Source organism: Lontra canadensis, unplaced genomic scaffold (assembly GCF_010015895.1).
Source record: "Lontra canadensis isolate GAN:19392208 unplaced genomic scaffold, GSC_riverotter_1.0 scaffold16, whole genome shotgun sequence".
NCBI lineage: Eukaryota > Metazoa > Chordata > Mammalia > Carnivora > Mustelidae > Lontra > Lontra canadensis.
In genome coordinates, this window is record NW_022631010.1 from 145,515 (window position 1) to 162,769 (window position 17,255).

At 40.8% G+C, this 17,255-nt stretch overlaps 1 protein-coding gene and 1 pseudogene across 4 annotated transcripts in view; one reads left to right on the plus strand and one right to left on the minus strand.

Moving 5' to 3' along the window:
- The window catches only part of PHF20 (PHD finger protein 20), a 140,319-nt gene that overhangs the window by 64,512 nt on the left and 58,552 nt on the right, over positions 1-17,255 (minus strand). For 3 of the 4 annotated variants that reach the window (XM_032858754.1, XM_032858755.1, XM_032858753.1), the window contains 2 exons: positions 9,127-9,206; positions 4,193-4,580 (listed from right to left, as the gene is read on the minus strand). In XM_032858754.1, the coding sequence (XP_032714645.1) occupies positions 4,193-4,580; positions 9,127-9,206 (468 nt within the window). The remainder of the gene's footprint in view (positions 1-4,192; positions 4,581-9,126; positions 9,207-17,255) is intronic. The other variant, XM_032858756.1, reaches the window with a different exon arrangement.
- On the plus strand, positions 6,728-7,065 carry LOC116868463 (annotated as a pseudogene).

Below are 17,255 nucleotides of genomic sequence, written 5' to 3' on the forward strand. Positions count from 1 at the left end.
GAGAGAAGGCGAGAAAGTGAGCAGGAGCAGAGGTGGGCGGGTTTGAGGAGCAGATGGAGAAGGAGAAGCACACCCCCTGCTGAGCAGGGCGCCCAATGCAGGATTCAATCCAGCACCCAAGGATCATGACCTGAGCCAAAGGCAGACACTTAACTGACTGAGCCACCTAGGCACCCACAACATGACTACTTTAAAACATGAAGGTGCAAGGGCAATTTTAAAAAAGTAATTTTTATCACCATCAAATCTCCTCATCAAAATTTGACTTAACCAATACTCAGGAAATCCACCATTCAGGCTAATTCCTAAAATGTGTAACTAGGACTATAGCTTGAGTGTTGTTTTCAATCCCTACTTGCTAAATTAGTTAGGTTGGCATTGGTCCTAGTTATGAGGGACCAAAAAAAATGTCAACATTTATAACCTCTTAAAAACAATTCCAGAAAAATCTCAGGAGACCATGCTATTTGATAGTCAGTGTTCCAGGCAAGGCTGGTGATCCCAACAAATCATCCAGCTCTAACATAATTTAGCAATGCAGACACTAAAACCTTGGATAATATTCACTCTTTATTTTTAAACCCAACATTTAAGAAGCTCTCCCCAATCATGAAAGATGAGAATCCAAAAAACAGGCAGAAGAAAAAAACAAAACAAATGAAACTAGGAAAGCTTGGGGGTAAGGTAGGACTAAGGGGTCTGATGAAGGCTGAAAGGAGAGAGAGGGAGAAAGGGGGAAAGAGTTAAGGGGGTGGTCCGCAGAGGGCAGGGGATTTGGGGACTGTGGAAGAAGACTCACTGAAGACCACTAGCTTCAGATCGGCCATGCTGAAAAGCCCAACAAGAGATGGGCTGAGCTCTGAGGAGGCAAACCTAATGAGTATGCTGAACTCCTTGGCTGTGTTCAATTTTCCCAATGTGCCAACATTATTTTGTTCCAAGTGGTGAGAACTTGGAAATCATACACATTCCAAATTAAACACAAATACAAACAACCCTCCCTAAATAACTCAGATTCTGTTCCAATCGAGTCTGTAAACTTTAGAGAGCTCAATCCTCCACTGGGTCAATGAGCTTTTTCCAAGCAATTTTTAAAGGACATCTGAACTACACAGAAGAAATCTGGTAAGCATTCTTCACTTTGATACCACATACAAACCAGGGCTGACTACATAGAACATTAGTGTTTCCCAAACTCTTCTTACAGTTAAGAATCATCTGGGAAGGTTGTTAACAATTCCAGAGATTCTGACGGGGGAGAAATGCCTCAGGCAAACTTGGAAAACACTATTTCTCTATTAGATCGATCTGGCATGAAACTTACACTTCCAAAATGAAAGCAATAAACTGAAGGCCTCCCCACCTTTTTTAATCTGAGTGAAGTCATGTGGCTTCATAGGGGCAGTAGGCAAAGTTGAATACAACTACCCCAGTACATACTTTCCAGAGGGTACAAGCCAGAGCATGAACAGCTAAAGGGAAATCTGTTTCAGAGCACTCAATTCCCATATACATGCTTTTCTAACCTGAAGTGAGGACACATCAGACTTCTCCCAGGATGATTCAAAGTAATTTTCCACCCCTCCCTGCATAAGTACCGCCTTCCACTTTAAAAAAAAAAAAAAAAAAAAGCCTAACAGTCATCCTACATCTTCTTTTAATTAATTTTTAATAGTACTTTTAATTAACATATAATGTACTATTTGCCCTAGGGATCATCCTACATCTTAACATGGCACACTGCCCAGAGGTTTAAAATCTCCAGACCTTCTCATTTGGAGTTCCTCATTTGAACACAGAACACAGAGGTAAGTTTCTCAATTCTCCCAATTATGGTTTACAACTACTACCATTCTCAACGCACAGAAGACAAGTCAATTCACTACGGATGCTTTGGGCAGTTGGGGTTTAATTCTCTCCCAGAATCTTATAGAAAAAGCCAGTGAATTTAGGCCTCTGCTGTCCGACAGAAATATAACAAGAGCCACAAATGCAAGCCACATGTGTAATTTCCAATTTTTTAGTTTAAAAAAAAAGTAGGGGCACCTGGGTGGCACAGTGAGTTAAAGCCTCTGCCTTCAGCTCAGGTCATGATCCCAGGGTCCTGGGATGGAGCCCGGCATCAGGCTCTCTGCTCAGTGGGGAGGCTTCTTCCTCCTTTCTCTCTCTGCCTGCCTCGCTGCCTACTTGTGATCTCTGTCTGTCAAATAAATAAATAAATAATCTTAAAAAAAAAAAAAACCTGCTTTAAAAAAAAGTAAATTTAATTTTAAGAATGTATTTTAACCCCATACACCCAAAAATATCATTTTGACATGTAATCAGCATAAAAAGTTGAGGTATTTTACAGGTTGGTTTTTTTTGTTGTTTTTTTTTTTTTTTTACTTAGTATTTGAATACCAGAGTAGACTTTACACTCACAGCACATCTCAATTTAGACCACCCACATTTCATGTACTCAACAGCCCCATGTGGCTAATGGCTACCATACCGGACAGTGCAGGTCTAGGCCATAATTAGGCCTAGGGGCAATTCCAGCATGCTCAGCTTTTGCGCACAGTTACAACCACTAAAGGAGGAGATGGCTTAATTCATCTGGGAAGAAATCAAACTATATCTAATTTCCTATCTTTTTTTTTTTCTAATTTCCTATCTTAAAGTTAGAACTCAGATGTTAGAAGGCTGTCTACTGGGAATGAATACGAATATTTATTTGAAGTAAATTAAGGCAGACTTTTTTCTCACAAAAATTAAGTCTGATGTAGCTGCCTGGATTGATAGGATACACTCTGCATTCCACATCATGCAGGACCAGTAAGTGAGCTAACTCTGTGGTTCTGCAGTTCTAATGAAAATCTATTAAATGATTTTCAAATTTAAAAAAAAAGATATTTTAAATATATCATTTGCAGTTATATAAACTTGTGAGGAAAAGTAGATACCATTCTAAAATGTACTAAAGGTGGGGAGCCTGGGTGGCTCAGTCATTTAGAGTCTGCCTTGGGGGGGCACCTGGGGGGCTCAGTGGGTTAAAGCCTATGCCTTCGGCTCAGGTCATGATCCCAGCATCCTGGGATCGAGCCCCGCATCGGGCTCTCTGCTCGGCGGGGGGCCTGCTTCCACCTCTCTATCTGCCTGCCTCTCTGCCTACTTGTGATCTCTGCCTGTCACATAAATAAATAAAATCTTAAAAAAAAAAAAAAAAGTCTGCCTTGGGCTCAGGTCATGGTCCCAGGGTGCTGGATTAGAGCCCTGCATGTGGTACCCTGCTCAGTGGGAAACCTGCTGCTCCCTCTCCCACTCCCCCTGTTTGTGTTCTCTCTCTCACTCTGTCTCTCTCTCTAAATAAGTAAATAAAATCTTAAAAAATAAAACTAAAAAATAAATAAAATGTACTAAAGGATTAATTTTTTCAATATTCATGCAGGAAATATACAAGCAAGAATTTGTAAAGACCACTGCCAGATTATCCTAGCCAGCATTCAAACTAGAGATCCTAAGGCTTCATCATGTCACTGAACTGACCGAGAGAAGGAGTGTTTGATCTAGAAAGAAATTCAGGATGTGTTTTATTCTTGGATATTCCTGAAGAATTCCATATTTCAACTTTTTAAAATAACCATACATTCTTCCTTAAATTTGTACCCTTTAACCTTAACTCTTACCAATTAGCCATCTCAGTTTTTTCCTTGGACTGTGAAAATGTCAAACCCATAATCACTCTCCAGATAGCTCAACTTCAAAATGCACCATGCCTTCTTAGATCCAGTGTTCTCTGATCCAGGCTCTGTCAGACACCCACATCTAATTACTTCTTCCCTATTTCATGTCTCTCAGGAAAACTATTATTTCCTAATCCCAGGTTCTATTAAGCTTACTTAACCTGAGATCATCTGAATGGGCACAGGCGTAAGGCCTTAGCTTATTAGGTTTTACCAAATAAACTGAAGCAACTCGTGGACAGTTATGTACACCCCAGAAGCTTAGTCAAGGACATGTTTTGCAACTTACATTCATCTTGATACGTTTCCTTTAAAATTCAGCTCCACAAACATAACTTATTTTCAGATCACAAGATGATTCAAAGTCAATCATAAAAATGGAAGAACTTTAGAATGGAAGTGATAAAGAAACACCAAAGCCACAGAACACTCTGGCATTGCCCAATGCAGACCCCACTTAGGAAACTCACCAGTAGGAGCTATGGAAGGGGGTCTGCCTCGTTTTCTTTTTGGCTCCCTCAAGTTTTCTTGTGGACTCTTCACAATGTCATTTTCAGGTTTTTTATCCACTTGAGCATCTCCAGAATACTCTCTGTCATTTTCTGAAATGTTCTCCTTATCTTCCTTCTCGTTCTTGGGAAGGCTCTTCTCTGACACCTTACCCTTTTCAGAACAGATTAACTTTCCTTCTTTATCAGGCTGCTTGGGACGCTTTTCTGTCTTTAAGGCTTTGTCCTCTTTGTCTTTCTTCACATTGACAGTGGCTTTTCTTTGCTCTTTAAACTTCTCTCGTTTATCAGGAGACGATGGAAGACTTTTGTGATCTGTTTCTTTAGGCCTAGCATTACCCACAATATTCTAAAATGAGCAAAATAGCAATGAAACACACTTTGTGATTACTTGCAAATATAAAATCAAATGGTATTTTGCAAACTTATGAAGACAAACAAATTAAAACAGGACATATGCTGTGTCACATAATGGAAAGAACCACTGAAAATATTGATCCATACTCTGAGGCTTGAGAACCAATCCTAAATTTAAAAGAAACAACCGTCTCGTTCAATTCCTTCTGAGACAGAGTGATTTCCCATATTTTGATTATTAATAACTCACTAGATAATTAAAGGGACAGAAAATACCCCAGGAACAACTTCTGCAAAGCAATCTTTCTGACAGAGGTGTTCTAAGAAAATGCCCCAAGTTATATCCTCCTTGTCCCAAGCATGACTACCCCGACCCAGGGCCTTCCAGAGGCCTGGCTCAGTTTGCCAGTGGATGCTGATGCCCTTTGTGGAGAAGAACACAAACTAGTAACTGAAGGCTGAACAGGAAAGCTATAAAGATTATCCAACCCATGGAGCACCTAGGTGGGCTCAGTCTGTTAAATGTCTGCCTTCGACTCAGGTCGTGACCCCAGGGTCCAGGGATCGAGCCCCAAGTCTGGCTCCCTGCTCAGTGGAAGCCTGCTTCTCCCTCTACTCCCAGCTTGTGCTCTCTCTTGCTATCTCTGTCACTATCTCTCTCTCAAATAAACAAATAAATTCTTAAAAACAAAACAAAACAAGACTGTCCAACCCAGAAGCAGGGTTTTTGCTTCCTCAACTGGGTAAATGCTGTGCCCAGTCCAGCAAAGGCACCAACTATACTCTGAAGCTAAGTTTTTGTCCACTAGACAGAAGTCCTACTTCTTGGTTACTTTCCTCCTAAATAACTTCTAAAGAATTAATTCTAAAACTCCTGTGTCCTAGTGGGACACAGCTCTGAAAGCCAGCTCTGAATGCTCTGGAGTTTCCAAAACTGCAATTAAGTCTGTGGATGTATTTCTCTTCCAAGACCTCTACAGAACAGCAGGAAGCACATATCATGTTCATATGGGGGATCCCCAGCAACTAGAACATGCTAGGCACACAGATCTCTCCCAAAAGCTGGAAGGAGTGCCTAAATACTCAGTGAGTGAAGGTTTACTTTGTCCCAGAGGGAAAAATAATAAAACAAAGAGAATCCCTATGATTGGAGCCTAGAAGGAAATATTTTTTCAAGCCCCCCAAATTTTCTGAAAGCAGGTTTGAGAAGAAGCACTCCTCAGGAACTGCTGGCAGAACTATGAATTATAACCACCTTGGCAGGAAAGAGAAGCATTCTCAATTCGTGCCAAAAGAATTAAAAGTTAATACTTTTGAACTAGAATGAATTCCTAGAAATGGAACTAACAGAATAATCAAATTTGGACACCCAGATTTACAAATATCCGTATAAATGACTTTTAGGGAACTGGTTACACACAGAACAGTTATATACATATTACAGAATACTAAAGAGCCAGCAATGCCATATTCCCATACACTATTAAGAACTTAAGAAAATGTTATTCTGGGGCACCTGGGTGGCTCAGTGGGTTAAAGCCTCTGCCTTCAGCTCATGTCATGATCCCAGGGTACTGGGATCAAGCCCTGAAACATGCTCTCTGCTCAGCAGGGAGCCTGCTTCCTCCTCTCTCTCTGCCTGCCTCTCTGCCTACTTGTGATCTGTCAAATAAATAAATAAACTCTTTAAAAAAAAAAGAAAAAAGAAAATGTTATTCTGTTAGAAGAGCAAGATATAACCCCCATTTTTTTTAAGAAAAAAAAAAGGGAGCAAAATATGGAACAGTAATATACTATATGACCCCAATTTAAAAAATATATACAAATATTTAACAAAAAAAACACAAAAGGATATAGCCAATACATTAAGAGCAACTATATTTAGACAACAGAATTATGTCATTTTTACTTTCTTTGTGCTTTTCATAGTGTCCAAATTTCCTATACCTTATATATTATAACTTCAAAAAAATTAATGTTCCTAATATATAAATTATCGAAACATTTAGAGCAGCACGATCACACAGAAAAAAACCTCAAATCTATTCTAATAATATACTAAAAAAGCCTTAAAAATTGTCTATGACTAATATTTTTAAGAAGTTAAGCTTTGGAGGCACGTGACATCCACTCACTGTCATGGTCGGGCCAGGGGCTGCATTCCATTGCTTGGGCACCTTGTCTAGAGCTGGGGCCTTAGGCTTGGCCTCCTACAGGACACAGAGCACCCAGTTTTCAGATGCCTACAGGAGGGAGCTCTTAGACAAGGCCAAAAAACACCACTTCTTACACAGCCTGGTCCTATTATGGGTGCCCTGTTGTAGAAAGCCCCTTGGGGCTGGATTATGACTAGCCTCTGGAACCACCTTATTCTGCACCAGCTTTACTACCAGGTTGAGTGAAGATGCAGTGTCCAGACTTTGGCTCCTGTGGGAGGGAGCCTACTAATCTTGGCCTGGCTTGCCTTGGCTCTTTGAGCTTCCTTGTATTTAATTTCTGGGTACTTTGTTTTTCCCTTAAGATTTTATTTATTTAACAAAAAGAGAGACAGCAAGAGAAAGAACACAAGCAGAGGGAGTGGGAGAGGGAGAAGCAGACTTCCCGCCGAGCAGAGAGCCGGATGTGGAACTCGATTCCAGGACCCCGGGATCATGACCGGAGCCTAAGGCAGCCGCTTAACGACTGAGCCACACAGGTGCCTCTTAATTTCTGGGTACTTTTTTAAGAGCTGAAACAGGGAAGGATTAAAAGAGAAAGGCAAATTTTCAAAAATAATTTTTTTAAAAAGTTAAGCTTTATGTAGCCATTATGGAACCCTAGATCCTTAGGGCTGAGGAGACCTGAGAAGTCATTTATACAAATACAACACTGTCTTGGAAAAAAAACATACACAAGCAGGAACTGCGGGCCTATACCTGATCACCCACCAGATCCGAGATGAGGTGAGACACTTGGGGATAACTGGGAATTGGGAACTGAAGCACCCACCAATCCACCAGATAAGATGCTCATCTCCAACCCAAACACCACAAGTGCTGTTAATCAATTTATTCAGTACAGCAGAGTAAACAGTTGAATGTTTGTTATCTGGAGCCCTGGACTTCCATTTGGGGAGGTTCTAGATGCAATCCGACAATTCTGAACAAGTTCTTATCTACACAGTCCTCTATCTGTATTAACTCATTCCACAAACTCAACACAAAAACTGCCAAATTTAAGGCCAAAATAACATTTTTTTAAAGATTTTATTTATTTATTTATTTATTTATTTATTTATTTATTTGACAGAGAGAAGCACAGCGAGAGAGGGAACACAAGCAGGGGGCGTGAGAGAGGGAGAAGCAGGCTTCCTGCTGAACAGGGAACCTCTCATGCAGGACTCAATCCCAGGACCCAGGGATCATGCCCAGAGCCAAAGGCAGATGCTTAACGACTAAGCCACCCAGGTGCCCCAATAACATTTTTTTTTTAATTTTAATTAAACTCTATACTACATGTGGGGCTCAAACTCACAACCCTGTGATCCAGAGACACATGCTCTACTGACTGAGCCGGCCAGGAACCCCACAAAATAACATTTTAGAGTACTGTATAGCAGCTCATTAGATGCCTGAGGGGCAAATGATCACAGAGAAAACAACTTCAGGGCTAAGGCTTTATAACTGTTTCAGTTTTCTTTAAAGGAAAACCAGCAAAAGGCAAAAACACTCTTAAGGCAACCTTTAAAGATATCATGAAACATAACCCTCTGAAATTGCTAAATATAAATACAGAAGAATTTACTCTAATTTGTGATAAATAGAGGCATTTGATCATAAGACAAGACACAACAGGTTCCAGCATCACCAAATACTATCACATCAACAACTACCCAAAAAGGTAACAAGTAGTAACAATCAGAAGTTTTAAAACATCAGTATCCAAATTTTGATCCTGCCCTCCCAACTATTAAGGCGTGAACACGAAAAAGACCAAAGGAGAAAAAAATATGAAAAAAATAGGCAACATTTTCTAGATGGCCCATATTTCCAGTATCAAAACTCCTGTCTCATGCTCAAGCAAACACATGCGTGGTGACTGGAACAACAGGAAACAAAATTTTCAAACCAGGCATATCTAGCACAAGTGATTGCCAAATTCATACCAAACTATAGTTCTGAAACCACCAAGTCATGGTCCTGAGCTGAAGGACAGAGTTAGATGAGAAGAAAATACAGTCTAGGTTTCCTCAAGCATTAGCAAGTTCCCTATGATGAATAATACCTCTGGGTACAGGGCACAGGGAGAGAGAAAAAAAAAAAAAGAACATTAACCATACAGTTTTGAGAAAAGATGAGTAAAACAGATTAACAGGAAATGGCAGAAAGAGATAAATATTAATAATTTCTGAAAACTTGTGTATTGCTTTCTAGTGAAATTGTGTCAGGTGAAGGAAATAAAGATTTTGCCACCATAAACAATGTAACATCTTTATTTGAGAAACAGAACTACAACGTTAGCATTATTCATACTACAAAGCACAAAACCACATTTCTCACCTGATCTTTGGAAAAAGCTTTGACATGAATATGTTTGACAGTCTGAACTACTCCATCATAAAATTTCACAGTGTAAGTACCTAAAATTCAAGAAGATGTTATGATTTAACTTACAGTTTCATGAAAGCAATAAAACTTTTCAAAGCATAAACACAGGGAGTTCCAACCACAATAATAAATGTATGAGAACTAAAATATTAAGAAACACACACAGTCTTATTTATGTTCAAAATAATAGCCTTCATTTCTTAGTCAAGATTACATAGTAAGTTTTCTCTTTATCCATACAGATCAAAATCCATCTGCTTTTTGATGGAAAAAAAGAATTGCATTGAATTTATTAGACCAAGAAAAAAGAGCAGTAAAACAACTAAGAACACGAGGAAAATGCAGTTTTATTTATTGCTTGGTGAATTATTAATTTTTATCAATCTTTATTTTCTGGGCTTAAGAATGATAATATCTTTTAAACTTTAAAAGAAACACGACTACTTACTAAAGGTATGTTTTCAGAGGTCACATTAATCTCATAACCCATATGAATAACCTTCGTGTTACAACATCTGAACAGACTTCGCCAAAATGCTAAGTGGTACCTGCTACATTATCAGTTTTATTCCAATAGGAAAAGAAATCTAACAAAAATCACTCTGCAATAAGACTGAAGCTGAAAATCCAAATAAACTTCTTCCCAGATAAGGCAACCAACTACAGTACATAAGTTCTCACTAGTTGCACTTAAACCAACTCTCTCAAAATTATGCATCTTAGAACCCACCTCTCCCCCCACCCCACTTTTTTTTCTTTTTTTAATTTTTTTTGGTCCCAGGGATTAAAAAAAAAATCACAGTTAATCTTGTCAAGATTACCAGTGAATTTACTGGTAACCACGTAATGATTTACTACTGGTAAACATGGTCAGTTTTCAGGATCAATTTCCCATCAAACAGAGAAGGAAAAAAAAAATCCCTGAAAGTAAAAGAATGCAACAAGGAAGCCTAAGACCTTCTAGCTAGCTACCTCCTTCTTACACATCCTCTCCCCTCCCCAACTTACCCCACCCCTCTTCACCCCTCTCCATCCCACCTCTCCTCCAGTCCTAAATAGGGCCCTGCCAATGGCTAGCCACCTCTAATGAAAACATCACTGTAGTGTTCAAGGTACAACGCAATCTTAGCCCAATTATCTTCCAAACGCTGTTTCTCATTACCAACATAAAATACCCACCAACTCAAAGTGATGAGCTACTTGCCACCCAATGAAACTGCCTTGTGCCATTTCCACCTCCACATCTTTATCAAAGTATTTTCCTGCCTAGAATGTGCTACTCATTGACCCTTAAGCACTCAGCTCAGATGACCACAATAGTTCTGTAAAAGCTTCCCAACTTCTTAGCTAGAAAGCTTTTTTCCTGCTCTGAACTTCTCAAAGACTCACTTTGGCACCTTGCCTGCAGGGCCTCAATTAGGTCTATCTTCATATAGAAGGCAGACCCCAAATCAAAGGCAGGCTCTCCAAGGCCAGGGACCACAGCTCACATCAATTTCTCTCACACAGCATCTGGTTCACTGTAAACCAGGGTTTCTCGAAGTATCGTGCTCAGACCAGCAGCGTCAACAACTCCTAGGAACTTTTAGAAATTTAAGTTACCAGGACCACCCCCAAAATAATGAATCAAAAACTCAAAGAGTGCAACACAAAAATAAATGCTTGTTTTAACAAGTGTTTCAGGTGATCCTGGTGTATTGCCACAAATAATTAGTAATTACCTACTGAACTTTACTCCTGGTAATTACAAAATAAAGTTGATTATCTGTCACAAGTGTCACCAACACAGAACAAAGTGACTAGCAAACTAGATACAAGGATATATAGTTATGCTTGGTTGGTTAAAACAAGCAATAAGACATCAGGCTATGATAAAGGATTCTACATAAAGCAGCTCAGCAATGACTAATGAGTTCTTACAACAAAGGCCTGGGATCCTGTCTTCCTGCCTCTATTTGGCAAGCAAAGAAGCAATGATAAGCAATGGTATGGAACTCTAAACATACCCTTCACAAGCAACCATGACATGGTTCTGGCCAGCCTGGGGATGGGGGCATTAAGAACCCAACTCTCATGAAATCTTAAATATCAAGTGTACCAACAAGACACCCAAGCCTATACCTCTTCAACTATTTGACCAAGAAAGTAAGTTAGCATCAATTACATCAAAATGAAAACTATCTATTTTTATAGACATTTCAGACATCCAGAAGTACATTTTTAGTTATCTGAGGCCAATTTTGAAGCTTACTCTTGATGGCAGGCTCAAAATGGAGGCCTTAAATGAAGGGATGTGCCTTGAGTTCCAAAAAGAGCTAAAACAGAGCTAAGAAGAGCTGGGAGTAGAACCTAAGCCTCTCTGCTGACCTCTAATCAATTCTTCTTCCACCACCCCAAACTGCCTATTCCTCAAGTCCCTCAGCCTAAAGTCCAAACCACAGAACCAGAGCATCAACGGCCATTCTGAAATGACCCACACTATAGCCAAGGGTACTCAGGAATCACTGTCCTTAGACAGTAATACCCTGCCCCTGACCCTTTTTACTTCCAAAGAATCAAAACATTCTCCCTTGATCATGTACACAGCCTAACTTGGGCTTCAATAAATCAGAAGGAAAAAAACACCACATTCCACGGACAATGGTAGCCTAGGCCCACTTCTGGAAAGAGGCCCCAAATCTACTTTAATGGTTCCCATACAACTAAAAGAACATCTGGGGTGCCTGGGTGGCTCAGCTGCTTAAGTTTGCCTTAAGCTCAGGTCATGATCCTGGAATCTGCTGCTTCTTCTCCCTCTGCCCCTCTACCAGCTCATACGTGTGTGTGTGTGTGTGTGTGTGTATGTCTGTGTGTCTGTGTGCCTCAAATAAATACATAAAATATTTTAAATAAAAATAAAAAATAAATGTCTTCTTGTGGATTCCTCCTGTGGGTAGCTGACAACAGAGCTCTCCCATAGCCACAGACAACATCTAAAAATTAACATGTAAATGACAGAAAAATAAATGCATCCTTAACACAAAGGCCCTCTGCCTCAGGCTCCCTTAGGAAGCCCCTGTCCTTACAAATGCCAGGTGAAACAAAGCTTCCTGGTCTTGCCCCCTTGGGAACAGTTATGAACTCAGCATATCAGACAACCTTAGAGCAGTCAGTAGGTGCAGAAGGGGTATAAGGAAAAAAAAAAAAAAAACAAAACCTAGAGATGCACAGCAAGCTGATCTATAGGACCAAGGAAATAGGGAAGCAAAACAGGTGACTCTGGACAGTTATCTGTTGTTCTTGAAATCTACCATAACTGTGACTCAAGGAGCCTTTCTCTATCCCACTCACCTCCAAGAGTCGAAGAACTCCAGAATGCCATGAATAGGAGACTCAGTTTTCAAACATGGATTCTCAAAGTCTTGAGGTTCCTGTACATGTGCCTCAGGGGGCGATCAGACGAATATGCACGTGTTTGCAGGTATACCTTCCCCTCCCCCATCTTTTATTCTTAGCAATTTTACTAATGCGCTTAAGTTCTGCAGCCAACAACTTCTAAAAATGTTCATCTATTCTTTTTTTTTTAAGACTTTATTTATTTATTTGACAGAGATCACAAGTAGGCAGAGAGGCAGTCAGAGAGAGAGGAGGAAGTAGGCTCCCCACTGAGCAGAGAGCCCAATGCGGGGCTCGATCCCAGGACCCCGGGATCATGACCTGAGCCGAAGGCACAGGCTTTAACCCACTGAGCCACCCAGGCGCCCCAATGCTCATCTATTCTAATTCCTTCTTCGAGTTCTAACTGCTCAAATGAGTCCAGAGAACAGGTGGCAAGCTGCCAGTAATCACTGAGCAGGGACTGGGTGCACACACACAGTGCACACCTGCTGCTGACAACTCCTGCCATTTTAGGACAACTCTGCCCTAGAGTGGCAGCCTGGAACCGCAGGAAAGGCAGTTCAGGAATTTTGAAGCCCCAAAGACCTGCATTCAGTTCACAGCTCTACCATCCCTGTACGGGCTCTGTAACCTCAAGCAACTTCTCCTGTGAGCTTAATTCCTCATCTGTAAAATGACGGGGTTGATAGCAACAACCTTTCCATGTCTGTGTGAATACTCGGGGTTGATAGCAACAACCTTTCCATGTCTGTGTGAATACTAAATGAGATCAGATAAGGACATTGCTTAGCAAAGGAACTGTTACAGAGCAAGGGATCAATAAGTGGTTCCAATTATTACCATTCACCAATCACTTTAAAAGGGAAGCACAAACCCCTTCCCCACAAAGAAGGTAAGAGCCACACTAGCATCTGCGTGTGTAGGCCTGAATCTTCCTTTTATCTCTGTGCAAAGCTGTTCACAGTCCTAACATCCCCACATTTCAATTGCAGGATCAGTTACAGCATGAAGAAGACAGAAAATAGTAACTGCTTCAACAAGAGACTCTAGAAATAAGGCCATTTCCACAGAATCTACGGTTACAAATGCAGACTTCAGGCACTGGACCGAAAATTGAACTGAGGGAACGGGACCACGTGACCTAAGAATATGAATAATTTAAAGGAAGAGGGACCTGATTTGCCTATTTGCTCAAGTTAAAGAACCACAGATCAACAGGAAGGTACAATTCCTCATTTTGTTGAAAATGCAAACCTACTTTCAGTTTCCCCCAGAGAATGCCTTGCAGAGCAGCAGGGTCCAGGACTGGGGACACAAAGCCCTGACACACAAGTGGCTTCTGCCATCCCCAGTGTAACAAAGGGGAGCTGAGCAGCCCCAGCAAAGAGCTGAGGTCAACTCACCAGAGATGGCTTCCGAACAAAGATTCCCTAGAAGCAGAATCTCATCCTTTACTCCAGCAGATAGAGGGGCTAACAAGGCTAACCACGTGTGGCTGCCTTCACATGAAATGATGCTTTAATTGCCACTGCCAACGAATTATTCCAGGTGAAAAGAGCTATATAACATTGCACCACCGTCCCCAGTTTCCATGTGCTTAATTACTCCCTTAAGAAACTCTAAAGTTGGGGCGCCTGGGTGGCTCAGTGGGTTAAGCCGCTGCCTTCGGCTCAGGTCATGATCTCGGAGTCCTGGGATCGAGCCCCACATCGGGCTCTCTGCTCAGCAGGGAACCTGCTTCCTCCTCTCTCTCTGCCTGCCTCTCTGCCTGCTTGTGATCTCTCTATCAAATAAATAAATAAAATCTTTAAAAAAAAAAAAAAAAAGAAAAGAAACTCTAAAGTTGCCATTTAGTTGTGTTTCAATCATGCCAGACTCCCAACGCCAGCAGCCTTAAAGCTCAGCCTTAGGAAAACCACCAAGGAGGTTAAGAGTGGAAAGAAAATGAGGCCAAGCCTTCCAAAGATTAATCTGTAGGGTGCGACTTCACTATATGCCCGGCTACTCCTGGCAGCACCAAGAATGACTTTTATGGGAAATAAAGGAGGCATCTTGCCAGCAGAACTTCTCACAGTGCTGAGGTTGTCCCTGCTGCAGATGAAACTGAGGCAGAGCAGAAAATACCAGGGAAAAAGTGGGAAGGATAGTCCAGCACTGTCTCTCCCCATCCTGCAACTACTAGAATCATACTGAACTAGAAAATATCCACCAGGTCCCATGAATAACATCTAACAGAAAAGCAGCACCTAAGAGTCATTATCTCGTCTCAAAACCGGGCACAAAGCTGAGCTCACAAATGCTAGCTTTCCTTCACACTGCTTCAATGTAGCAATAATACCACCCAGCAAATTCCACTAACTTTCAGGATTTCCCCTCCCCCACGCCCTTCCTCTCCTTTCCCTTCCAATTAGTCTCAGGACCAGTGAGGACTTCAGACTCAAGAACTCTGGGGAAAACTGGTTTTCTGGCAGAAATCTCCACTCATTTCAAAGTCCTTCAATAAACTAAAATTCGTTGGACCGAATTCAGAGTTTACAGAATCAATATTATTAGAGTGACGAATGGCCATTTTAGGGACAATCATTACCTGAAGCTCTCCCATAATTTTAGCTCATGGAGGAAATAAACTGAAAATATTTTTTACAACTTCCAAAGCTCTGGTTGCCCCAGTTTAAAAGACATTTAAAAATCTTAACAATGGCCAATAATTTGCCCAATGACTTTTAGTCCTTAAATGATTATTTCAAAAAATTCCAGACCCATCCACAAAACAAATAAACAAACAAAAACAAAACCAGTAACTGCAGACAGGGGTCCCTGCTCCTTAAGATTTATCTGCACCATTCTGTTCCTGTACTGCCTCCTCCTGGTGGCTATACAGCAACTACTTCACACTGCCTTGAACTAGTTTTTGTTTGTTTTTTTCCCTTTAAATCCATGATGCCCAGCTCTGGCCTCCGCAGATATTAGATGTGAACAGTAGGTTCCTAAGCCTCTACTGCCTCCATCAAGACACCACCCAACCCCACTCCAAAACTGCTCCCAGGGTTCCCCAAACCCTTCTTCCACAATTTGCCTTTTCTCCTTTGCCACTTCCTCATCCAACCCGCCTTGGCCTTTCTATCATCCATATTAACTCTGGGATATTACTGGATCAAAAGAAAAATGTTGCTTCCTTTCTACAACCTCCTTTATCTACAAAATTACCATGTTACTACTCACAACTTTTATTTTATGTAAGGGACAGCCACTTCCCCAAGGGAGCACACCTCCAATGGATATTATTCAGGAGGAGACTATGATTGATAAGCATAAATCAACCTAACAGACTTGTAGGAACACATCTATGTACATATGAACATCTAGATTTCATATATGGTTTAAATCCAGTGAGAGGAGAAAACATTGCTAATCTTGAAAAGAAGGCTCTAAAAAAGTAAACCAAGTCATTCCCTAAAAGGCAGCTTAATAACATGTAAACTTTCCTCTAGAATACATCTTTAGGCTAAAGTGATACACATGAAAAGTAGTAACAGGGGATTTATTTTGAACGCAAGATTATAAAAGAAATTCAGGGAAACAAGGACTATGCAAAAAGACTTCATCAACCATGAGCTGGAGTATCACTAACTGTAGACATCTTTAAAAATACAACCTTGCTTTGGAAGCCTGAGGCAAGAGGATTGTGCTTTAAGGATAACCTACAGCTTAGCAGAGTTAACTCACACTGGCATAACAGCTAAGGGGGTGGAGGTGGGGTGAATGTAGCCGAAGAGATACAGAAAGTTCTGCCATATGCAAATCTATGTTCATTTTTTACCATTTCAACCCATTCTCAGACAAAGCTTGGTCAGGTCCAGCATCTAGCAGAGCACTCGAATACTTAATAACTTCACTGAATGAAGAGCAATCTGGTCTTAGAGTCACCACCAGCAGTGGTACTAAAAGGCCTGACTGCCCTAAACATTCACTGAAGAGATCATGGACATACCACAACCAACCTGACAGAAAATGCACCCCTCCCCCCACACCCCCACCAAAAAAAGGCATCGCTTGGACCCAGAGTCTACTCTGTCAGGATGCTGACCACGCATATTATCTTCTTAACACTCCTTTTTGCTTTGTACTAGCAACATGAGCCTCTTTGGGTCATACTGCCAGTCTTGATTCCTCAGATTCTAAACTGGCAAAGGCATCCCAATTCAGTGCTCTAAATCCCAGGACCCCAATTTCAACTAGCAGCTTTGATATTACAGACCACCCTCAATCATGCTGCATCCACAAAGCATTTTTTAAGTAGGCTCCACACCCAGTGTGATGCCGAGATCAACAGTCACAGGCTCTACTAACTGAGCCAGCCAGACACCCCTCACAAAGCATATTTTTGAGAAATGTTCATTAATGTCCACTTCATTTCTAGGCTATTCACAAATAATTAAAAGGAATATTAAGGCTTATTTCATCAATCATATTAGGAACTCCCAGACAAAAACCAGCTCGCTTAACAGCAGAGTGACAGATGAACCATAACTATTTTATGAAAAACTATTATTAAAATTTAGGAGGCAAAGAATCAAATTCCTCTTTTTAACCCAGCTTTGTCTCCATTTATAATTTCCTCCTAATTCCTGACATAGTGACTAACTTAAAGAGAGAGGATTCCTAGGCAATAGATATATTCTGAAAATACACTAACAGACTCT